Raw genomic sequence first — 27,063 nt, forward strand, 5'->3', positions numbered from 1 at the left:
TTGGACTGGAATGTTTGAGTTAAATTTAAAACTTTTGGCTCTTGTCTCAGTTGGGGATTAATGGTGATTGGTACAGATCATTCAGTAGGCATACCAGTTCTGAGCTGCCTGTAATATTACATTAAAATTTTTGTTACAATTGTGTAGGCCTACTTTAATAATTTCTATCAATTTATGATTTGTTTTGACCTTGGAAAATTTCCAGTGACCAATTTGAACTAGGCCTACTTTGCTGATAAAAGTCAAATAAAATAGTCAAAATAAAGCTCAAACACCCATGGGTCAGTGGTCCTTTTTGTTTAAAATAGGTAGGCCTAACACATGCAAGCTATTTCCTTCAACTTATGAAAAAACTAAAGTTAAAATTGAAACCAGCTAAGAAAGATCAAGGACAATCTAACTAATAGGATCTGTTTCAACTGAACTTAGCCATCTCCCTTATTTGGGCTTGAATGTAAAAAAAAGAATTCAGTGTATATCCCAAATAGGTTATTCTTGCAGTTCAATTACATTGAGTTACAAATGGCTTTAAAACACCCTCGGTATAATTAAGTAAATGATCAAATTAGTTTTGAATACTCTCACAATTTTATCTATAGCAGAAGATTGCATAGACCTACCCATTTTACAGATGTAATAAGACAAACGATCAAACCATGTGGATTACTTACCAATGGAAGTTTTGTCTGGAAACTCCATGACGTCTGCTTGCTGTTCCTGGCTCGCCTCCTTGACCACAGGAGTAGTGACCTCAGCCAGGAAGGGACATCTTGTAGCCAAACCCTCCAATTGTGCTGCTTGATCACTGGAACTGATGCTGGCTGCTAGACGCGACACCACGGGGCAGTGGCTGCCCAGGTTCTTCAGTAGGTTCAGCCCGTAGTTGCGGACATAAGCCGATGGCAAACGGCTCAGGAACGGGCAGGGCATCTTCATTTAGTTATTACCTTGATAATGAACTAAATATGCGTCTGAAAAATAGCAACATTTTTTTACTAAAGCGTAGCATGTGATTACCATAGAGGTAGCACTAATAATAGTTAGTAACAACTTTTTTGGATACAAACATTTTAGTTATGTACTAAAAAAAAAATATTATTTTACAATCATCTTAACTATTTAAAGTGCAAAGGTTGTACTATAAGAGACCAGAGCCATATTCTTAACCTTCCTCTATTTTATTATCTGGTCCCCAACCCTATGTGACTAGTCTCGTCATGATGTAAGGAAAAATCCTACAAAGGATGGATTGTTCTGTGATTTGGTTACTTTTAAAATCGAGAAAGCATTAATTCAGTTAATAATTGACGGTCCTATATGACAAGTGTAGCCTATAGATGTAACAAATGTGTCCATCTAAGGGAGGCTGGAGGGATGACAAGCACTTGGACAACCACGACAACAGCAGGCATCTATCAGTTGCTAATTATTGCCATCACGTTAGAGAGTGGAGTTGAGGAAACTTTGTTTTCAGGTCAACATCTTAAACCTTCCAGGATTTAAGGTTATCTATGGTAGTCTTAGAAACCCCCATCAGTTCAGCAATATCTTATTCAGTCACACTGTAATCCGCAGGCTTAATTTCCATATCTTTGATTACTGCCTCACAGCCAACACCCTGTACATTTTTAAACATCGAGCAAATGTTTACCTCAACTAACCCCTATTCAATCCACCAACCTACTTCTTGTTTGATGATTTAAATTAAAGGTAAACATGAAAACAACCTAAACTTTAAATATATAACGAAGGATTTTATGAATATTTTTTACTGAATACACTTTCTTGGCTATAACTACGCCCAAAATTAAACTCTTCTATTTTTTCCCGTAGCATAATTAGCCTTGAAGAAGTTTAACATTCTCCTCAAAACGTTGGAAAGTCTATGTCCTTTCACTTTCATTAGTGCTCAAGGGTAAATAGGCCTATTTTTTCTGAAGTAGGTAATCGTTTTGCTAAAACTTATTCATAATGTGACTTCTTAATTTGTTGATCATATTCGGTAGCGGTTAATAGCCCTTGGTACGGTGGGCTGCAGCCCCCCCCCCCCCAGTTTTAGGTAACTTAGACCTAGTAAAGTCTTGAAAGATGTTAAGAATTGTGATTTATTTAATCTAAAAAAACATGTAGGCCTACATAGCTTCGACTCTGACAGTATTTTTTATATGTATATGTTTTTTATTAGGGCAAACTTAACTCCGATTGGGGTGTTGAAGTGACCATACAAAAATGTTGACAGTTCAATTTCTTGTAATATTTATTTGTTAAAGCAGAAAATTATCAGCTCTAAGAGTGTCCAACGTCACAATTCGAGATACATTTAAATGAAAAAGTATTTGGATAAAAATTACAATATTATGTAATGTTAGGTTCAAGGAATTTTTAAATAATGATGTGTTGGCATTTAAAAGCTACGGTATTCACAGTACCACCACACTTACCTAGAACTGACGTCAAAATGCCGGTGCTGGTACTTTTGCAAGTTACCTATGAAGTAGCCTACCTGCGGTGACTAGGAAAATAAGTTATATATGAAGGAGATCCAATTATCACAATCCAACTGTGTACGGACACATATTTTATAATGCTCAATAATTTGTGCTCTGCTGTTCGCTGTTACGATGGCAAGCATTTATTTTCCAAAAGATTTGTTTACTATGCCAAGCCTATGACAGAACCTAACTAAGTTATCGTAAATTACAATTTTCTGCAACAAAACTTGGGGAACTAAGTTAAGTCAGAATGAATTATGAACGTCCATTGAAGATGATTATCACCTTTACCATGTGGAGGAGAAGGCCTGAGTGTTTATTAAGCCTTCCGATTAACTTATCCAAATAAATGTAAAAGCAATGTAAAACCAACAAAATTAATGGTGTTCATATGTTGTTAATTTTTTGTAAGATTTTTAACTAACAATAGGCCTAGTATATACAAAAGAAAATAAAAGAGTTTAGTATGCTCAAATTCAAATAATCCCTTAAGAATTAGTTTAGGCATAAGTGTGTGAGAACTGAGAATGTTTAAAAAAAGAATAAAATCAAGTCTGGAAAAATTTTACTTAGAATAACTTAGCTATACCTAATAAAGGTATTTATAGTTTATTGAGTATTCACATAGTAATATATTCATCGTTAACTTAAAATTATTACCTTAACAAACCAGGACCAAAGGTTAGCAAATATTCCTGAACTATGACTGTAAAGATGTCTTCATTCTAATTGAGAATTGAGAAAGAGGTTATTGAGGTTATAGAATCAAGGAATGATAGCAGACGACATAATATCTTAAAGGCTGGCAACGTTTGAAAGACAATTATTTATGTACAAGCGCTAATATAAAAGTGTATATATATTAAAGAATTTGTACTTTCTGAACTGGGTTTTAACTAACTTTTGATACTGCAAGTATAAAACAAATATTTTAGTAACATCTGGAGCTTTTCTGGTTTGCATTTCATGTCTGCTAACGCATGAGTGCGTTGATGTTGACCACAATTCCAGTTTAATATTCTAGGTGCATGTTTTACTTTCAAAAAATGCCCCTGTCCGTAGACGGTACGGAAAGTCCTAAACCCGGGACCAATTTACTTTTCAATTTTTATGTCCCCAGAGGCCAAAACGCTATTCTTTAAACTATATAATATGTCTGTATGTGTGTATATATGAACGTACGATAACTCGAGTAATTTTGGTACAATTTTGAATTTTTGATGGAGTTTGGCATGAATGTGTAGAGCTGGATCTAGGATTATTGAGCTGGATAAACCCGAATTAGTTCGCGAACCAGCAAGATTGTGTCATGGGAACGGGGTATTGTGATTGCGGAGGTTTGAAGTTCCAAAATTTTATCCTAAACATGGAAATGCCCAAATTACATTGCGGCTATCGTGTAGAGCTTAAAAACAAACAATTTTGTACATTGATGCATTTTGTTGTGCAAATTTAAATTGTCCATGTTATTCTTAAGGAAGACAACTGTCGTAGTTTGCTTGTTTATGGATAAATTTTGATAACATTATTGGGAAATTTATTTATTTTATCCTATACTATCCGATCAATTGAAATTCGTTTAGTCTGCAGGTCCGCGCTGTGGCGTGGGTATTTTGTTTAGGCCTCCTTATTATTTGCTTTACCTCAGGACATGGAATACCGAATAGCCATGACCATAGTTTAAGCATACTGGGAGTATGCTTAATCTATGCAATGACTAAATCCTTCCAATCGGTCGTTATAGTTTTAAAAGTGAGTGAAATGTTCGTATGAATAAAGAGAAACTATTAAAGTATATTTTTGCTATTTATATATCTCGAGCATACATTTATCACGGGACGCGATCTTTGACAGTTAATTGTTGAATATTTACTTCCCTTTCACTGTTGATTTGCAACCATATATCTAACTTCGAGGAGCGAACTGGTTAAGAGGCAGAGAGAGCAGGGCTTAGGTCTCCCGGGGCCCCGGGTTCAAATCCCACCAATCAGCTAACGCTATTTTATAATGTCGGACCTTCTAGGTGTAACGTAAAGTGATTTGTAAAACGGTACTGGGTTGGAGTATAGCGTCCTAGGATGTGATTGTGAGGGAGGAAATTATAAACAATCTGTTTAACGGCAAACTATTGACTATGTATACTGCAAGTCAATGACTTTCTTATCTGGTCCCATAGTAAATCATAAGTCAAATTTTGATGTCCTGTATGCCTAGATTGCTTTTAATGATAAAATGTTTCTCCCTTTTTGAGGATAGGTTTAAATAGTACAAATTACTCTTTGGTTATGGCACCAGAGGAAAACAGTGACATGCATATATACAACCTACGACCTAATTTATGACCTAATTTTCAAGTTTTAGAATTTAAAATAATAAAAAACCTAACGCCAACATAAAAGTTTCTAGACGTAAACGTATCTGTTCGGATGTAATTTTTATTAGCTGACCCTTAAGAATGAAAAATATAAGGGATAATTTAATCCCCTCGTCTTTGGTTGAATCTATCTGGACCCCCCCTCCTCCTGAAATGAAACGTTAAGTAAAAGCCCCTCCTTAACAAAGCCTTCATTGCATAAGCATAACGTTATTGTATAGATTAAACTCTAGTCTATGGTTATGGACTTTGTTCTTAATTAAGATATATTGAAGTAAAACCCCGGTAAGAATTTGAATTCGCATTATACTGTGCAATAATTAACGAACGGTATTCAGTATAATCAATTGTTGTCCCTGAAGCCGCATTTACACGAAGCCAGTTCCAGTTGGCGGGCATGTTACCTGCCTAAAGTAACTTGAAATACACTATAGATACACTATATGGATACTGCAAGTAGACATCACATGGACGGGAACGGAAAACAGATGTACCATTGGCTTTGGATACTGTAAGTAGACGTCCCATGGACGTGAAACCGTCTATGGGAACCCAAATAGGCGGGACGCTGAAACGGGTTGTTGGAGGGGGCACGGGGGGCCTGTGTCCCCCAACTTTTGGTAATGTCTTTAATAAAAATGCAATTTTAGCTTATTTTTAGACTTCATAGTGCTGATATGTTGTGCATGCCCCCCCCCCACTTTTGGTCACGGGACGCCTCCTTGCTAACACTAAGATTTTTGGTTAATGGCACTTTTCATCCATAAACTGGTGATTTATTGGATGTTAGTAAAGCTGCGGCATGTCAAAAAGTTCACAAAATGGTGGTAGCTACGATATTTTTGTTTGGTAATAAAACCAGGATACCTCAAATTTCCAGCTCAAAACTATGCCACAAGTATAGAAAGGTTTTTCCTAAATATAGAAGGTTTGTAATACTGTACTAATGTAGCTGATTTAAAAAATCGCAACAACACACAAATACAAATTAAACAAAAAAACCATATCTGTTTACATATAACCATTGTGACTATACACCTCTATACTGGTAGAGGTGTATAATCAATGATACAACTTGCCTGCTCTACTAGCCTCGTGTAAACGCGGCTTAATCAATGTTAATGTTGTAAAATAACTGTCTGTAATTGTAATTACCACGAATCTCAACGCCACTACTATCAAAGCCGTCCTCTTATTAAGATGTGTCCCTAAAATAATTAAACATTTTATTGGAAGCTATAGAACATTCGTAAGAACGTGCTGTGGAATTTTGATTAAAAATAGCAAAAGTAAAATGTAATAAAATTATTACCTTTCAACAATTCGTAACCTTGACAGTGAACGTGTGAGATAATATCTTAAAATATCGGTTGTATCACAATTATTGGCAAGTACTAAATTATAACATTTACTGGCCAACATACCTAATCTTATCACGTTCATGCAATTTAAATTAAGATCGTCTTGAAAAATACATAACTCATCTCCTCATGTTTGGATCAATGCCAAAAATAAAATTATTTGATAACAATATGGTCAAGTTTATTTTTAAACGACAGCACATGTGAAACATGGATTATTTTGCATAGTGAACGATTTAAAACTTAGAACTGTTTGCCATCTGAAAATCTGATACTATAGTAATGTAAAAAGTGTTTAAACCTTATAGAATGATTTTGGAAGAATAAACATGTAGTGGACTTTTTTGGTAGGTTTAAATTTTTCTGGGTGGACCTAATTTTAGTTTTCTAGTGAAAAGGCAAAATACAAGTAACGTTGCATTGTTATATGACACAAACGTTCATTCTATTCTATTGTAATGTTAATAAACTCTTCACAATGTTATACTTGTACTAATCTATTGTTCAATAATGCAAAAGATAGCAACTATAGAAAATTCAATAATAGATTAGTTAAACATCACTCTTTGAAAGTGGACTGAAATTGTCGTAAATTTGTATTAGCTCAAACGCCAAATAACGATAGATGTTTTTGGGTCATTGATTTATTGATATCAATGTAGATTCATCGATGTTAACAATTATTTTCAATGTCTCGTCATCGAACTTCAAACCTGGTGTTACCCCTGACCCATGTCATCGGTACAAGACCATCCTTTTACAATTATGACAAAAAACTAGATAGACCCAAGGAAACGCGGCATTATGTTCTATATTGACCATAATTATTACTGATACGTAATATTTACCACTTAAATACCTTACCTGTACCAGTAATGTTCTTTTAATTGTTAACAGTGACGTAGCCAGGATTTCTAAATGGGGGGGGGGGTCGATCGCCTAGGTAGAAGGGGGGTCCGGGAAAATCTTTGAAAATATAGGCCCTAAAATGATCTTTTTTAGCTCTCCTGGCATTGAAAATAATCAAATATAAAACATAATTTATGTAACTATTATTAGTATTATTATGTAGGGCTAATTTTAAGTTTAATTTAACAAAAATATATTATATTTAGGACCGGAAGGGGGGTCCGGAACCCCCAGGAACCCCCCCTGGCTACGTCACTGATAATGTAACAGAACACAACGATCAGTAGCATTAGCAAATAAATTGGACATTTTACGTTGATTCACTACTAGTCGGACGTGGTTAGGTTAGATTAGGTAAGGTTAGTGTTTTGTTTTCTAACTCTATACTAACCTTACCCTCCCCACATAACCTAACCAACGTTTAATTCCCTACCACTTCTACTGCTAATAATCTATTGCTCTAAAAACTAGTGGTAGTTAATTAACGGAAAAGGTCAATTAAATTTGTAACCTACTACTGTCAAGTGACTAGCGTCCGTTAGAACAAACAGTGATAATCTTGATCTGCTAACCGGCAAAATACTACTGTATAATAATAATAATACTGTATAAGCTAAGTAGCTCTGTCGGTTAACCGCTTGAAGCCGACTATTTACCCTTATGCGTTTGTGCAATTATTTAAGTTAGTGCAATTTTATACGTGAAACTCTTTATGGCGCATTAGCGTTTTAATCCACTGCATCAACTATGTTATCACATGTTCTGTGGTTCGGAAATTTTCTTGAGGGGTGCCCAATTAAATCTTTGGGTTCTTTCTATGTTTTTAATTACTCAGTATTCATATATTATATTTAAATGTAGCACGCTTGTAAATCAATATGTATTATATGTAACTTTGTATTAGATCCTGTCTTGCAACGAGTTTTTCATACGAGTATGTACCTTCTATTCTTTATATCCACTCTCGGGTAAATAATAGTTTTATAATTTCCATACTACTGCATCCCAACAATTACCCAACAAATTATCGATATTTTGTTTATCTTTAAAATTTAATTTAGGTACTTTGAACTAGCCACAGTTGGATGGCATAAAACTTAATTGCATATTTTAAAACTTGTTTATATTATAAACAAGTATTTACTTTTATACCCTCATCATTCTAGAATATCTTGGGAGGAGAGTCACTATTCATTATACATTGGAATTCAATTGTTCAATAAACTTCCAAATAACTTGAAAAGTACAGCAATTTTCAGAATGTTAAGTGCGCTCTGATTATAAAGGCATATTATAAAGTTCACGATTTTTTTATGATTCACGAATATTATAACCTAATTCTGTTACTCACCATGACATTTGATAGAGTAAAAAGTTGCTTTTCAATGTTAAACTTCTTGATTTCTTATGTTACATATTTATACAATACATAGTTTTTTGTTATGCAATTTTAATGAAGATTTTGTTATTCACTACAATAAACAATTTGTACACGATCTATGTTTTACAGATGTGTTTTGTTAATTTTATAAATCCCATTTATAGTTTTAAGCTTGGCATAATCTTTGTCTAACTTATCAGTTAGTATGTGTAAAAAGTTTCTTAAATGTTTACGCAATTGTTTTTTATTGTTGCCGAATAATTTGGAAGACTGTTAATTAATTAAAATAGGATATTTAAATAATATTGTAAGAAGAATAAAGAAAGCACTTAAACATCTTTAAGCTCTGTTCGTTATGTGCTAATCAATATAATTATGTTTTTGATTATTTGTTTTCTCGCGTGTATACGTATACGCAAATACTCGAACGAGATGACAAACTATATTATGTACAAAATATTCAGGATAAAATGAAATATTCTACTTATGATGAATTTTACTTATAATAAAGTCTGTTTAAAGACTGAATACATATCAGAGAACTAAAGTACAGTACATGTTTGAATCAGGATGTAATTTATTACGTAACTTACAGTCTACCAACAGCTTATTTCTAAATGCATTGTTTACTGTACTGACAGGAAATACGTATTCGAACCTAATATATAGAGATGGGTTCAAAAGAAGCTTAACAGTTGGTTTTCAGGCAATGATGCCTTTTTAAGCCGGTTTTTTCGAAGCTGCGTATGAAAAATATTTAGTTTTTCGTTATAAACAGCTGTTTACCTGTTTTAGCTGTTAATCGGTTTTTGTTATTATTATTACTTCAATTGTGTTATCTTTCATAATAGCGCTGTCAAAAACGAGACATTTTATATTTACAATTTCCTTCCATAATTCATAATATGCCACCCCTTTAAATAAAGTTTTAAAATAAGAATAAATTATTTAACTTCAAGATACATGATAAACAATGTTGTTTTTTTTTTTAAGATACATAATTTCAAACATATGATCTTATCACAACATACTGGTACAATTTAAATGTAAATCCAAATAAATCTTGAAAATCTACATTGCTATCACTGATGACGGAAAACCACTCGTATATTTACTGATTCTTAATATAATTCACTATCAACACTGTATTAAAAACGGAATAAATAGGCATAGGCTATTACAAACTAACCGGAAGGTTTCGACGAATTGTATTTGTCACAACGGCCAATCAGATATTTACTTGACCACAAAAATGTGTAATTTAAACCGAATGATTATCTTTCCCCCTTGTCAACTGTCAAATGACTCGGCAGAGTAGAATGACTTGCTGATCGTGTTACAACCACTTAGGAATCGGCCACGCGTCAATCATGACCTGCCTTGAAATTCAGATAAAGATGGCAATACCCTCACAGCACTTGATAGCTGAATATCATTTACAAACCGGATGTGTTCACGTTTTCGTGCGCGTTTCTACGGTTTGTAATCATGAAGTCGACTATCCAGATCGGTTGTCATTGTTTTTTTCCAAATGGAAAATTCTCTCATGTATCCTGTTATTGTCACATTCTGTAGTTTCCAAAACTGCATCATGTAGTTTATTTTTAGTATTTTTGAAAATAAAGGTGATTATTATTGTAAAAATGCGTTGTTAGTCATTTGATTAAATGAATTGCACACTTAGGTTGTATTTTTGATCAAAAACTCCTTTAAAACTTTCCAAGTGTTTAAACATCAAGATAGGGAAGGTCACCGGTTCGATTCCAAGAAAAGTCATTAGCTTTTTGATTAGTCGAAACCAACCCCATCTATCCTTGGTCATATTAAGCTTTTCATAAATCACCAGTTCATTGGTTAATGATTAGAGAAACGATCTTAGTCAGTAACAATAAACACATCAGTCTTATCCAGTCTTATCTTTCATTCATATTTGGATTAAATCTTTATATTTACTACATAAAAAACTAATAGAAATGTATTTTGTTCCAATTAAAAAAAGGTATACTTTCTTAGTTTCGACTGTAGATATTTCATTCCTCAGTTTTTTTAATGGTTATGAATTTCAGACGAAAATCTGATTTAAATACGATTCACAGCCCCCATATTTGCACTTTTATGGAATATGCTAAGTGTAGACCACTTCAGCACCCAACCTACAGGGTCAGGTAATGGAGTATTCAACTTTTACTTCTCAGCAAATCGAAAAGTTTAACCTTGACACAGTAATATAGGCGTGTACGTTTCCTCTACACAGCCATTCAAAACTGGGGCATATTCAAAGGTTTTATAGGTACCGATCAACTATACACCCACCGAACTATACATACGGTTTACCGATCGAGTTGATTTTTGCCAAGATTTTTAAAGATTAAGTTTAGAGATTTGTACGCTCGTCGACTTCCTTAAAATGTTTGATAAAGTTGGCTAGTATTTGATTCATCCTATATCATGAAAAGCAACCAAATGATGAAATCCAGATAAAACCAATCATAAAATTTAGTAATTACTAATTAGTAATGAATTAATATTTATCAATTTCAAAAAAATGTTTTAGGGCTATATTATAGAGGGTTACACTTAGAGTAAATATTATCACTTCTTGACGACTTATTTGTAATACAAATAGAAATTAATAGCAATTAAACTTTAATTTCATCGGAAAATAAATTCAATTTCTTTGCCTCAATTAATCCAATACCTAAAATCTCTAAAAATACTAATACAATTACAGAGTTTACTACTCAACCAATATAAATATAGATGAAACAGGATATGAGATCATATCATCTGGGCTAGATATTTTAAAAAGTGGAAAATAATTTCAACAGTGTACATCTTTTAACTTGATGAGTAAAGTAGCACCAGGCATAAATAATTATTAACACGGGGATTCAAACGAGTATTAAATTTCGTAACTCTAATAAATAAAATAAAAAAAATACCGACCTCACTTAAATGAAAGAAAGTAAATTTTAATAGTGACCTTAAATATGTAAGGTTAGGTTTCCATGGGTAATGCATACAATGTTCATTTAACTTTATTCTAGTTTATTTTGATAATAATTCACAATTCTCTAATACACTAAATATATATTATTACGTAAATGGCATAATATAATTCAAGTTAAATGCTCCTCAAACACATAATATAAATATATATTTACATATATATCGTTATAGAACATACCTGAATTTCACTTTCGCTGATAGAGCGCGAAACAGCTTGGCGAAGCAACGTGGTGTTGGACAGTAGGCCTAGACCTGACTGAAGTGATACCTTGAGTTGTCTTCTGTTCTCTCCAACTTTCTCCCCCCCATTGCGTCAGTATCCTTGAGTTGATTGCTATTATGTGATTTGCCGAGTTAGCCTGCAGCATATAAACCGTATGGTAGGACTAGTATATATGAGCTCATTGATGGTGGTTTATGGGGGTAACTGTACTACAAAACCATCAAAGATTTTATTGCTGCGCAGTCGGGGAAAGTGCTTTGAAATATATATTGTAGTGGATAGAGCTCTCCTTACAATAGACCAACGCTTTTAACTAGGGCTATAGGTGCACCTACAGTTTATGGTTCTGGAGCACCGGCTCACCTCAAATATATCGGTGATTGGCGGGACTTAAACCCGGGCCCCAAACTCAGAAGTTGTGCTCTAACCACGAATTAGCACGAAGGAAGCACATAGTTTAAGTCACTGTATACAGTAAACTTATCTAAACACGCGCATTTAAATTTGTTTTAGGGTTTGTTGGGGTTTTGATTGTAAGGTACTACAAAATCATCATAGTTTTGATTGATAGCTGCACAACGTTAGATAAGGTGTTATACATATTTTAAGGGCTTTTATTAGAGGGGTTGATTAGTACATAAAAAGTCCTTTTTGCCCGAGAGACCTGTCATTTTTTATTTTCAAGACTGATGGATCAATAGCTTAAGATATAAGATCAACGGATCACCTAAACGCTTTCGGTGCTTTGGAGGATCAAAGAACCTCCAGCATCTAAGCCCCTCGCTCTAACTCTTAGACCCCTTAGGGATGAGGGTTGCATTTGTTTATTTATTTTGAGTTTTAATTATATTTTCTGCATTTTTTGATAAGACTATAAGGCATTACGGTATATTATGTGATCACACTGAAGTCAAGCCAAATTGTTATATCGCTTGCCTTCAAAACTGAAGGCTGCAGTTACGTTCCTAAGTAAGATCGAATCTGGACCCAGATTCCATTTGTCATTGAACTAACAATTAATTGATGGTATTCATATAAAAATGTCAATGTTTGTTGACGTTACAAGACTTACGTACGGGCCGTTCCCTTTAAATGGAAACCCGTAAAAATTAATCGTGTTTAATACACATAAAAATCTCCTCCATAAGAAATTTACTTTTTTGGATTAATTTATTGGTTGTACTCTTCGGAAATTCATAAGTTTACAATTGTAAAAGTGTTTAGAAGAGTATTAACAACAAATATTGCTCATTCTGCTCATTTAACCATTGAATGACCATAAAGTATAAACGAGAAATCCCCTGAATTTTAAAACAGATAAAGAGGTAGAGTGATGAAGCTATAAGAAAATCGTATAGCTGTTTGAAGTAATTAACAGCTCTAAAAATAGTCGACTTTAGTCGTACGGATTATTCGGATAATTCCAGCTGTCTTTAAATAGTTCAATATTGATAAAAGGCAGTTTTACTGAAATCGGCTTAGTCTTATTCACCTAATAAAGAGTACTTAGGGTGAAAAGTATCTAATATAGGGGGCTCAAAGATGCATCCGATGCAATTTTGTAAATTGACACCAAGAATAAAAATAAAACATTGTTATTTATTAAATATCTGTTAGGTATTATAAGTAGGGCATATCCATACATCATTTATGACTTGTAAATAATAACTATTAATTGATTAGCTACACTTTATAACAGTCACTCAGTGGTTTAGCTGCGTAATACCATTGACTATACACCTCTACGTACAAGAAGATGTGTATAGTCAATGGTAGTATATTGAGCTACAAGTTTCCTAAGACCAAAAGACTCAAATAATGTTCGTTTCAATATACATGGAATGTCTTCGATATTTCAAACGGGCGCTTACAAACGAGTTTCTAATGGTCATATCATATTTGCGAACTAAACTATACGTTGTTCCTCTACAAAGTCATCACATGCATTCTTCTAAGATATTTCGAGCTATTTTTATATGTAAAATTAATTCACTTTTTGAAAATTAGCTAACTTTTAGCCATTTGCTTAGTTAACTTGTGATGGGAATTAATTGTATGGAAGTATATATTTATCCGAAGAGAATTGTAGCCATCTTAAAATACAATAAAATATTATTTTTATCGTTATTGTTACAGTAATATAAGGTAACATATCAACAATACAAGAATTTGAGAAATAAAACACGAGATCAATAATGACTGAATGATGTTGTAAAACATAGCTATCACAAGACATAACTAACCAGTTTTTACAAAATTATTTATTAGACAGATCATATCTGACTTATTGCGTGCCTTGAACTAGTTTTACATCTTGAATAAAGTTTTAACTCATCTCTTTGACAAATTGCTCGACCTATAAATATTACGGTAAAACTGTAGTCTATTATTTCTCATTATCTTTTTATATAATTTTAGCAGGTTTCATCAATTTGTCAAAATTTGTCAGTGTGTAGTAAACATTTTGTGGCATCAGGTCAGCATGCTGCAATAGGTAGTTAAAAGTTGTTTAGAGACTCTGTTTAAAATCTTTTGGCTGTAGCCAAACATGTAAAAATAATTAGAAGACGACCTAAGAAACGAACAAAACATAATCGATATTCCAATTCAACATTCATAAAAAAAATATCAAATCAAAACTATCGTCATTTTTTCATTTTTATCGAATTGATAGTCAAAAGTATCGATCCATAACTACTCTTCCTTGAACAGTTTGACAATCTTATGATTTTATAATGCTTTTATCAGTGGTAATTAATTTACACAATCAGTAAAATAATTCCGCCTTTATTATAATCGACCTCAAAACCGTGATAAAAATAGCAAGAAGTTATGAATAATAAGTGGTTGTATTAATTAAAACCTGTTGTAGAATCGAATACAACTGAATCGATAACAATTCGCAAACTATAGCGATAGCTAAGTTCTAATAATACGGGAAATTCATCATAGAAGTCGATTTTTTATTACAATAATCTTTGATTTTTTAACTAATTTTTCAAGCTTTTTTCATGTTTTTAGTTGAATTTTCATTGTTTTGGCAACTTGCGAGTTTACCCTTAATTCACCATGGCCTTAAACTCTACCCTTAGACCAGTAAATTGCCCTAAAAAGGGGTAATTACCCTAAAAGTAGTCAGTTGCCTCGCCAGCCGCTATCGCCCATCGCCTCCGCCACAATGTGCGCTTTCACTTTGACGTTCGCAACAGTTCGTCTAACTGCCGCTAGGTGTCTCCCGAGTTGAATTTCCAGTTTTAACCCACCGTCGTTTGATTTATTTATCTATATTATTAATTCTATAAGGTGAAACAAAAAGCTGAACCTTCCCAAACAAATAACCCAACATATATTCAAAACGAATCACGTTTTTTACATTTAAACCAGTGTTAGTATGCTTAATACGCGTTTTTTACTTGCAGACTCTCACATTGATTTTGTAGTAGCTGGTACATGACCTCTCCAATCCTAATTGTTTTGTTTTATCTTTGCTTTGGACTCACGTTGATATTTTATTATTTAAAAAGCCGAGAGTCGTGTCTCTTACCTGAGACCGATGATTGGCTTAAAACTCTCAATCCTATAGTAGTGTTGTCACCTCATTATGGTGATTTTACCATTAGGTGGGCTAAAATTAAATTACCCTAAATCTACATTGAGCTACCCTATAAATTACTCTAAATGTAAATGTAACTTTTTGTGTAAAATGCTATCCCCAACATTGTTAAAATAATATAAATCTTCAATAAGGTCGTTAATTATACTTAATAAGGTTTCAATATGAATTAATATACGTAAAATATACTCGATTCTCAAAAACAACATGAAAAAAAGTATACAAAATGTTCATATTCAGCTCTATGTGTACGAAAAATATCGAACCCAGAATTATTTTATTTATTTACATTTTTATTTATTTATTATTGTTTCATACAATTATCTTCTAGACTATCATTTTCAACATTTCCTCTGCCTTACTTATAATTTTATGAAGTATGATAACAAAGTAATTTAAAAAACTAATGCTACACATCCGAGGTGGTGGGTGTGAAGGGGGGAAGGTGTAGTTTGTGTTACGACAGCCCGACATCTCAGGAATAAGGCCGGGTGTCCACCATCGAGGTAAATAATACAACTACCTGTGGAATGAAACCAAGGATGGTTTAACATCGAATGAGTTTGGAACCATCATCTACAAGTTTTTGTAGTCGTAGCTCCCTTTAAAAGAAGGAAAGTCCACACTAATTGTGTACAGCAATGGCTGTGGGTATCTAAAAACCGGAGCTCAAATTTGGCTAACGCGTTGCACTTTTCATGTACAAAAAATGTTACTGTGGAACGGAAGTACTTGGAAGTGGGTCAAACCCAAATGGAGGGTGACTCAATGCACTCTTTAATTGAGCGTATGCTCAAAAATAAATGTCCCAGCAAATTACAATGTTTGTAAACAAGCCAGGAAAAATCCAGCTGAGTTTGACGTTCATTTAAAAAAACTCATGTTTAAAAAAATTTTAAGCTCACCTATGTTTCTGACATTTGAGCTTTACAGTACAACCGTGAAGGAACTAGTAACTTTAAGTTCAACTTTTAAGAAGAATGGTAGCTCCTACCACAGCGGAAAATGGGAAAGTTGAAGTAACAGCATTTGAACATCTGCCAAACCTGTATAAAGAAAGGTCTATCATTTAAACACAACACCTAAAATCGGTTATTGCTGGGGACTACCATGATTTTATAACAATAGACCAGCAATGTAACTGAAGAAATTTTTAATTAATTTTATAGTCCTATTATATAGTATAGACTAAAGTAGAATTAATTAAAACACAATTTTTATTCTATGAAAAGTATTGTTTCTTTATTACTAGACCCATTTTACTCATTAGGCATACTGTAATTACTTTTATAGAAAAACTCTAATTTCCAATATATAAATCAAGAGAAACTAACTCATCCACTAAGAATATTACTTGTTATAAAAATTGTTTGTTCGTCTTAACAATGCTATTTACTTAGTTTATTATTGCTGTACTAGACTATCTTTTATGTTACATACATAAATGATGTAAGAATGGAAAAATGGGGGAATTAAATTAAACTATTGTCTGTGATAGTACTCGTATATAGACAATGACAATAACCATTATTATTATTGTTTCAATAGTGCGCCAGTTTGCTAAATCACCGCTAGGTGTCACCACCACCATACAGGTTCGCAGCAGTTCGCCAATTCACCGCTAGGTGTCTCAGGAGACTTACTGTCGTTCATTCATTTATCGTTCATTTTAATTGAATTAAATGCAATAAATGAACTTAGCTTCAAATAAACACAAAATAATCAAGTTATAAATTATAAACAACTGGTAGTGTTCAATCGGCGCAATGGTTTCATTCATAGCAAGGAAAATAATCGATCACATTACTGGAAACGTTTGAGTCTTTGTTGTTGATTTATTGTTTGTTGTCTTTTGTGTTGAAATGTTATACAGTATGTATTATGTGACTTGGAAATTAAACATTTTTAAAGACATAAATATACACATAATCATACATTATTTTAACTATACCTAAACACTGTTCACAATTCGTGTACAGTACGAGTTTATCTAACAGTGGCGGGGATGAGAGCCCTTCGGGCCCCCGCAGGTTTGTTCGCTGGGCCCCCTGTACCAATAATCTGTAAAACATTATCGCATGCATTACCGCCTAAACTTGCACTTTAGCTTAGCACGGCAACTCCCGAGGCACCGAGGGGTCATTGTCATCTGCCAAGATGGCGGCAAAATCGTGAATACTTCCCGTAGTCATGGGAGAAAGATTAGCCTATCATAGTCTACCGTGATTGCAATCAAACCTATGACCTATGACATCATCAGATAACAACATCATCGTCTCCCGCGTATACGTCCCAGTCCCTAATATCTCCCGCGACCCGTGGTGACGGTGAAATAACTTTTTCCGCAATCGCGGCAAAATCCTAGATATATCCCTCGCGGAAAAAGAAGCGTCATTAACTTATCGTCTTCCACAATTACGGCAAAATATTGCTCATGAACAATACATCAGATAAGTAAGTACACTTTTAACTAGGCTAATATAATGTGATAGGCCTAGAAAATAGAGTTAAGTTTGGTTTTTTCCCTATGCTGGTTTAAATGCGAAGTTTAATGTAACAACTAATCCTTCAGTTAAATGTTAACTAGATTTTAAACAAGAGAATGAACATGCATTTTTCACCTTACTATATACTCAAAATAATCAATAAATTATCGGGTTTAATTTGAGGGTTTAGCTATTGATCGTTTGAATCAGTTAAGCTTAAAATACTGGATTACTCAATAAAAAATCATAAGTTTGATTATTTTTCGGATACAATATTTATTTTAACGCTGCGGAACAGCATGGGTATAAATGAACAGTGTATAATTACTAAACATGAGTTGCGGGTCTAAAGTAGTTCTCTTGCTCCCTAGAAACAAAACGCCCTTTTAGTCCATAGGGAGAAAAAGTCAGCTGTTGTAAACTTCCACTTAAACAATCACATGTATCGAAATTATGAATTGACTGAGATTATTGGTTGTAGCTTATAGTTACCTTCTTTTTTGACATATCAATAGATGTTATCCAATAATATGTACACTAACACAGTCGCAATAGCCGAATTCATTGAATCGCCTACTTGTTTGTATTATCCTATTATCAAAATTAAAAACAATCAGGAATTAGTTCTGAGGGTTTATTTTTACATTTAATATCATAGAACCAACTTGTGCAGTTCAAACAGCTGACGAAATTCTGTATTTTATTTTAAATATAAACTAGAGGACCCATGCTGTTCCGCAGCGTTAAAATAAATATTGTATCCGAAAAATAATCAAACTTATGATTTTTTATTGAGTAATCCAGTATTTTAAGCTTAACTGATTCAAACGATCAATAGCTAAACCCTCAAATTAAACCCGATAATTTATTGATTATTTTGAGTACATCTTAAATAGAAATAAGAATTAAAAAATTAATCAAATTGTGTTTCTTCATTGTGGTTTCGAGTATTTTTGAGAACACAGGTAGAATGAAAATAGGCCTAAAGTTATTGGAACATCACCCTTCTTATAGACAGGTACGGTTCTAGCTGTTTTCAATAAATCTGGGAATTAGCTCACTAACCTAGTGGGGGTACAAATTAAGATTTAATAAGAGCCTTTAGGGCCATGCAGGACACTCCGTAAATATCTTTAATTCTAGAAGTTTTTCTTAACCATTGATATGATATAATGTGTATACTCACTCACCAATTTCCAAGTTGTTAGTGAGAGCTTGTGGTATGTCTTTAATTGAGGTCAGAGGGTCCATCTGCAAAACAGGTAGGTTAGAGACTAAATGACCTAAACACTATTTACAAATAAGTTATCAAGAAGCTATGTATATTGTTATGTACATGCAAAATTTTACGTGTATTTTACTACTTTCGTTTATATCTTGCTGAAGTTGTAAGCATTTCACATACAACCAAAATTTTAAAAGAAAGGGAACCCGCAAAATGTATGTTGTAGTTGTAAACACAAGACACGTTGGAAAAGTACAATTTAATAATAGTAACATTTCAGAACCAACATCATAAAATTATTTTTTAAACTCTGTATTCAACATTGTTCAAATGGAGAAAACTGTATAACAAGAAAAACATTAAAGCTGTGGTTCAAACCCTTACGGAGTCATGATCAATGTTTTTATAAAAACCACACGTATAAAAAAGTGTTTGCAGAATTTCAAAGCTGTGGCTTAAACCGTTTAGGAGTTTGTAAAAAACACATACACAGACAGACAGGCGCTAATTAAGAGGTTCGAGATAGGACACATTTTTTCCCTTGCTTTAATATTCCGAATTATCTGGTAAAGTTTGTCTTTGTTGAAACTGGATACCCTGTAGATATATTGGATAAATATCTGCTTATAGACTATAAAATACTTTGATATTAAGAGCAATATGGTTGTGTATGCAAAATGCATGATGTGATGGCAATAGTAAGATGATCACTGGAAGTTTTGAATCCCTCGCACAATATCTTAAAAACGTAATCTTTAGGAAAATGTTAGACAATGCTTTGTCTGTAACATAGGCTATAAATAAAACTGCTACAATAATTAATTGTAAAAATATTTGTAGTTTTCTATGAACATTGTTAAGTAAAAAGAGCATTAAATATTATTCCTAAAATGAATTTCCCTACTTGCATTTCAACTTTAACCTTATACAATCCATTTTATAATTTTCTAATCTTGCTTAGTTTATTGAGCACAGTGAAAAGTTTTGTTTGCTGCATACTGAGGTTTATTTTGCACTGAAATCTGGTATCTCATGATATATTACTCTTTTCTGAATTAGTGCTTGGAAATAAAATACAAATTATTGCCTATAAGGTATCTGTAGTAATCTTCCTTTCAAAGCTATTCATTTAGTAATATTCCGTATTAGACCTATTGGGCACTTAAATGATTTTTTCAAGACAATATTTTAAAATGTGCCAAATTGATGAGCATGATGCCTAAATGATTTTCTCTTATTTTACAATTTATGGCTATTATGCCTGAAAAATAATGGTTAGCAAAACAATTTTATATTTAGTTGAATTTTTGAAATGGGTTTAAAGTTAGTTACTTGGATACTTGGAGTAATTAAATAACAAGAACTTATAGTACAATTTATTTATGGCAGAATGATCTTATTAATAACAAAATACCAATTGAAATATTCCCTCTTGTTGTTGGCACAATTTACCATAGACAAAACATGTTTTATCTATGAATTTACTTTGACCAAAACCATAGATTAATTTACTACTATAATCTATAGTAAGAACTATGTGACCAAAGGCAATAGAAAAAACAACATGGTTTTGGAACTTGGAACACTGTTTATGATTATGGATGGGAATGGAGGAGAAGAAGAACGCATAATAACAAAACAACGGCTAGCAGTAGCAGCAGCAGTAATAAATAACAGCATCAGCATCAGCAAACTAACTAACAATCTTTTCTTTTCAAGTTCAGTATCAGTGTTTGGTTTGTTTATTCTAAGATAAAAACCTACGTTTTTGAAGAGAAAGGAATACAAATTATATTTTAGTTTAGATTAATGTTTAAAAAACAGAATGGCTGACAGACTAACGCAACTTCAAGACACTATCAATCAGGTACCTATCTATTAGGCATATTAGTTATTAAAATTACAGTGCTTAATTTAAATACCCTTTTTCATGGACTCCTTAGATATAGTGTGTCATCACAAGGAGATGAGAGTATATATTTACTTCAGCTATCAAACATAAAAGTAGGTCTAGCCGAAATGTTATCTTTCTGGGCCTATAGACCCAAATGCCTTTTTGACTAGCCATCATTAGACCTAACCCTACTCTAGAATTCTTTTCTTGACTTTCTTTTTCAATGTTTGTTTAGGAAAACTGTCTTTGCCTGGATCACAAAAGTAGCCTTTGGACAAAGGGATTGTTAAATGATCTTGTTGTCATCAGAGCTGTGATGAAAAGTAACTTAAGTTAACTTAGGCCTAACTTACCTAAAAATACCTTGTAACTTAACTTGTTTTTTTCATATTTCTTCGGCTGCACTTTACTTAAGGTCCTATACTCATTCGAATTAAAATATTGATTATTCGTATTCGATTGTTTCATTCGATATATCGTTTGGTTAGTTAGGTTAGGTTAACCTTACCTAACTAACCAAACAATATATCGAATAATCAATATATCGATCGATATTTTCATTCGAATGAGTGTAGGACCTAAAGTAAAGTGCAGCCTATTTCTTCCCTTATGTGGTAGGCTATACTGTTAGGCCTACCATAGTTTAGGTGGAGCTTTATATAAGTGCTGTTATTTATTTCACCCTGTAATATCCATACAGTAGACTTTAATTTTTAAGTAATGTTATCCTATCAGTTAAGTTTAGCCTATAAATGGTTTGGTAAGTTTGATTAAGTCGGGAGGCTATCATTGTTCAAAATGTTCAAAGAAAATAAAATGATCAGTTAACTTAACTTAAATCCTAAAGATGAACTAACTCTTTATGCTAGTGCTCTTTATGGTAGTGATAGCAGTTATAAATAGGCCTAACACTGTTTAAACATCCTTCAATATTCTTTCAGCAAGCTGAATACTTCTGTAACAGCATTGGAATTCTGCAGCAATATTCAACTCCAAGCAAGTTCTCCGGTTTTGATCGAAGTGGATCTCAAACCCCACAGCAGCAAGAAGGTATAAAAAATATTGTTTTCAATTAGGCTATAAGCTAGGCTGTAAATAAGTACAGTAGAGTCCCACTGTTCCCAACTAGCTGGGACCGATCCCTGTTTAGATTTAGCGGGAATTCAGAATAAACACATTTAGACTATATGGCAAATATCAACAAACCGTAACCGTGTTCACTGTAGTCATTTCGTATTGATTGTGAAATTGTAGAGATCCTAGTTGACATTTGTGTAACTGTGATCGCGAAGGATGGTGACGGTGTTTTAGGTCGTGCGAAAGACAATACAGTAACAAAGTCGCCGCACCGCAAACTTAGGAGGTGATAACAATGTTGCTCTAACATTTACTGTAAGTTAGTCTAGTGTTTTGAAAACCAACCACCAACACTCACAGTTTGAAAAGTATTTAACTACGGTCGCTGATGTTTGTGGTATGATCACCAGATTCTCCACCGTTCATGGTAACGATTTAAATTTCGCTGAAATTTGTGATAATGCTTAATTCACCACCTTTGTTGAAGATACCTCTTGCTTTGTGGTAGTTCCCAAATTCATCACTTGATTCTAGGAAATTTAGGCCTACGGAAATTCGCTAATATTGCCCCACAGTAACACCAATTGCCTTGCTGACGTTCGAGCTTAATTTTTAAATCCGACTCTACTAACTTACCCCAGGGACCCAGGTAAGTTCTTGGAGGGACTAATCCAGCGGGGCAATAAGGCATGAAGCGCAATGTAAACAAACCAAATACTTGTAGCCCTCTCGGCGTCAAAGAATTTGACGAATTTTGGAGTTCCCTCGCCAGGTCATCGTCTCCTAGCAACCCTCTAAATACAAAATTACAGTACCAGTACTTCAATGTTAAAATAAAAACTAGCAGCGCTCTCAACATCAAAGAATGTTGTGAATTTTGGGGTTTCTAAGCAAAGTCCCCAGTGGGGTCTTCCCTACTGTCAAAAATGCACAACTTTTACGTAAACGACTAATCACCTCTGAGTTATATTATTACCCTTATTCTTACACCTTCTCAATAAATACCTGATACATTGTTAGGTTAACAGGTCAGTTGTGTGTGTGACTTTTTGTGAATAGGCTAGAGTATCTCTGTGAGGGTGATGCTATAGGCTACAAAGTAGGCTATAAACAAGTTTAAAGAAAAAAATAGGGGATACTTTAATAGAACTTGAATGTACAGCAAATCGAAAAATGTCAAGAAGACAGAAGCATTTATTTTATTTATTATATAATTTTTTTACCATATCAATTTATTTAACATAAGGTTGTTATTTATTTAACTCAATGTTATAAACCATATGGATGCTGGGAAATCAGCAAAATATTGCAATAGAGTTAAGCAACTAGCTCTTGGGCCCATAGCCCATCACATAGTAACCCCGGGCCTGTTTGTATACTTACCGTACTGTTTGTGATATTGAAATTTCAACTTTGCACATTTCCTATTTTTATATTTTTGTATAAAATATCCAGATATTCCAATTTAGCAGATGACGTTAAAGTAAGCTAATTGTGTTTTACAGATTATGCTCACTTGTTCGCCTCATTGATTGCAAAAACCGCCAAAGATATCGACACCCTCATAGAGTCCCTACCAAACGAAGAGTCCTCTACTGAGTTACAGGTAAACAGATTGTAAGATAAGATTAACTTATTCTGGAATTTTGCAAATTCAGGTATTTAAGAAAAAATCTAAGTTACATGAATAGGGGCTATATAGAAATTACCATTATTACTTAAAGATTTTCTTATAGCCAATACTAAATACTAGGTGTGGACGGGATTGAATTTTTAGTTCGGGACGGAACGGGACGGGATTTTTATTTCCTTCCCGATTTTCGGGACGGGACAGGACGGGATTTTTTCCTGTGCATAAAATGCAATTCTTTAGTATTGCACTAACCAAAAAAGACAAAACAAAATCAATTTTTATCATTTGTGGCACTGATCTATCAAAACCAAAAAAAGGGCACAAATTTACAGGCATAGAAACTTGTGACTCTCGGTCAAAATGACTCGCGGTAACGGTGCGATCGTCGAAATGACTCAACGGTCACGGCGGGATCGTCGGTATGATTCACGGTCGAAATGACTCGCGGTCACGGTGCAATCGGCGAAATAACGCAGTCACCGTGTTTATTTTCACGGTCACGGCGTGATCGTCGGTATGACTCGCGTTCACAGCATGTTTGTCGGTATGACTCGCGGTCACGACTCGATCGTCGGTATGACTCGTGGTCACGGCGCGATCGTCAGTATGACTCGTGGTCACGGCGCGATCGTCGGTGTGACTCGCGGTCTCGACGGGATCGTCGGTATGACTCTGTGGTCTCGGCGTGATCGTCGTTATGACTCCGGGTCATGGCGCGATCGTTGGTATGACTCACGTTCACGGCCAGCATGTTCGTCAGTGTGACTCGCGGTCACGGCTTGATCGTCGGTGTGACTCGTGGTCTCGACAGGATCGTCAAAATGACTTCGTCTCCTGCGTTTGCGGAACTATCGTGAACATCTTTCGCGATAGCGGCGTCATCGTCACTCGCGAAGCTGTAAAATCGCCGACGATCGGAACAAATCCCGTCCCGAAAAATTCCCGAATCAAATGTAATCCCGTCCCAAAAATCGGGAATATTTCCCGAAAATTTCCCGAAATTTTGGGACCCCTCTATCCCTACTAAATACAGTGGACATACCTCTAAACTAAACCCCCACATCAAATTCATATTCACATGATACAACTTGTATATACACGGTGTTACAAAAATCCGTAACTGGCTTTACATAACCATACATACAAAAATAAATCGGAAATGCTCGGTAAAGCTTTTTCGATTTAAACTTCGTTAAGCAGTAAATAGTTATTGATTTATTTATTTATATCTTCTGTTAATAACTCTAGTTTAAGAAAAGTAAACAGACCTATTATTTGACAGTTGGTTTTTTAGGAGTTTGAAAATTAATACCTAGCATAAAATTCAATGAATGTCTAGATTGGTCCTACAGACTCGTTAGCTTTGTGTGCAATTAAAGGAAGTTTCCTATATATATTTACCTAGAGGCAAAGAAGTTACCGGTATTATTAAGAACAAAAGATTTAAAATTTCTCAGCCGACTCAAAGTTATCAACTTTTGTTGAAGTTTTTGGCAAGAAAATGTTAATTGTTGTGTTTAATCTTTAAAAGATGGCGAGTTTGCGGAGGTTGGAGCAGGACAACCAAGAAGCTGCAGAGAGACTAGAAGAGGTTGTTCATCGAGGGGAAACACTTCTCGGAAAGATACAAGAGGCTCTTGCTGACATTGCCCAGAGTCAACTAGAGATGCAAAACACGTTCGGAGAGTCTTCTAAAGACACTAATGTGTAAATCTTATTCTTTGCAAGGGGGGAGGGGTTTCAAAGAGTATTAGTATAGCTTGGCAGAGTTACACTTTCTGCCATCCTGAAAATAAAATTTGCCAGAGGTATTGTAACATGTCTGCAACTAAAAGCATATTTCATCAGGGACTAAAGTGACTTTTCGACACAAACTCGAGTGGGACAACCTTGGATTTGCCTCAGTAAGCGAATGAGTGTGAATCAAAAAGACATTTTGGCCTGTGTTAAGATCTAGATTTTTTTCTATTGCACGATTTTTTAAGCAATAAAAAAAAACAACAAATATTTTGCTCATTGTTTACAGTTATAAATCTCTTAAGAAGTTACGTTATTAAATGCAAACAGTTGTGTTGGCTATTACTCCTACACAAAAATTGGAATTGAAATTGCATTTTTACTCTTCAATCAGTGTAAACAAAGATAAAGCTATTTTGTACTGTTGTAAAACATACAATGTAAGACAATGATAAAAAAATAATAACAATATGATTATATATTTTTTTACTTCAATTTTTCTATCAAAATAAGTTTTTACAAAGCGAAAAATATACAGTCAATGTCCTCAAATCCAGCTACCTAATCTTTTTTGCCCTTTGGATTAAAGAATTAGTTTTAGTTTAGCTAGTGTGTTTAGAAAACAGCCGTTTAGAATTTATTATTGTATTGGCAGAGTGATACCTGTTGCTTATTATTAGTAACGGTAACATTGTAATTGTAATAGTAACAATAGCAAAACAAGACAGAAATTATTTTTTTGATCTTGACAATCTATGAAATTATTGTTTTTATTGTGGTTAGCTGATATTATAATGGTGCAGAATAACAAAAAAATATTGTCCACCACATAAGCCAGAAATGTCTTTCCTACCCTCGCTCATTTTCCATGGTCTTTAAACTTGGGCTTGTGTTGAAAAGAGTCGCTTTGGGCCCTGGCCCTAGTAATGGTATAGACTATTTTTTTTGTCTAGTTATAATTTTTTTTAATGGACTACAAATGATGATGCAAACTAATATGTCAAATAAAAAATGGAGGAAAGTGTTTCAACCTTTCCTGTAAAACCATAAAATTAGACTGACGTATATGTACCAAAGAAACTTGTAACCGAGCACATAATCAAAGCTTCCGAATGCAAAGAGTTCAATAGATGGACCTTAAAGTAGATCCCAATTCTATGCATTCGTCAAGTTCATTAAAATATGATTAATAGAGTTGCATAAAGCATATAACATGAAGATTGGTACTTTAGTTCTAGGTTTATTAATAGGCTAATCATATTTTTAAAATGTTTGTTAAATTTGATAATTCAACAATATTTAACAAATATTAGCATCATACAAATTGGTATATCTTTTTGGAAAGAGACATATTATAATATATGTATGGTACTTTGTAGAAACTTTTATTTTATATTAAACATCTCGATGAAACCCAGAGAGAGATTCAAGTACAGGGATCACTTAAGTGACTTTAGTCGTAAGCAACAAATTGTATATAAAATAGTGTACAGATTGTTTCTGTGAAACAGTATTCTTTAGTGAGTAATGTTTATTTATTTATTGTTTTTTATATTGAAAAAATCCATCAAGTTAGAAACTAGGACCTGCATCTTTACACAGGACTGGATTAACTACTGTGTACTAACCTAGGCCATTTCTTATGGCAT

The 27,063-nt window shown here is 33.8% G+C and overlaps 2 protein-coding genes across 4 annotated transcripts in view; one reads left to right on the top strand and one right to left on the bottom strand.

The window, feature by feature from the left end:
• Positions 1–11,726, bottom strand: part of LOC128998368 (5-aminolevulinate synthase, erythroid-specific, mitochondrial-like) — a 31,795-nt gene extending 20,069 nt beyond the window's left edge. For 2 of the 3 annotated variants that reach the window (XM_054424477.1, XM_054424474.1), the window contains exons 1-2: positions 3,153–3,263; positions 672–971 (exon numbers count right to left, since the gene is read on the bottom strand). In XM_054424477.1, coding sequence (XP_054280452.1) covers positions 672–936 — 265 coding nt within the window. In that variant the 5' untranslated portion in view covers positions 937–971; positions 3,153–3,263. Of the gene's footprint in view, positions 1–671; positions 972–3,152; positions 3,264–11,704 lie in introns of those variants that run through there. The other variant, XM_054424475.1, reaches the window with a different exon arrangement.
• Positions 11,727–20,755: 9,029 nt separating this feature from the next.
• LOC128998752 (mediator of RNA polymerase II transcription subunit 21-like) lies at positions 20,756–25,760 on the top strand. The gene is made up of 4 exons (XM_054425087.1): positions 20,756–20,940; positions 21,909–22,017; positions 23,550–23,650; positions 25,209–25,760. The coding sequence occupies exons 1-4, from the start codon at positions 20,899–20,901 to the stop codon at positions 25,386–25,388; spliced, it is 432 nt and encodes a 143-aa protein (XP_054281062.1). The 5' UTR covers positions 20,756–20,898; the 3' UTR covers positions 25,389–25,760.
• Positions 25,761–27,063: the final 1,303 nt, after the last annotated feature.

The sequence above is a fragment of the Macrosteles quadrilineatus genome, unplaced genomic scaffold (genome assembly GCF_028750875.1).
Source record: "Macrosteles quadrilineatus isolate MER2022 unplaced genomic scaffold, UCM_ALF_1.0 Scaffold_7__1_contigs__length_78375512, whole genome shotgun sequence".
NCBI classification, from domain to species: domain Eukaryota; kingdom Metazoa; phylum Arthropoda; class Insecta; order Hemiptera; family Cicadellidae; genus Macrosteles; species Macrosteles quadrilineatus.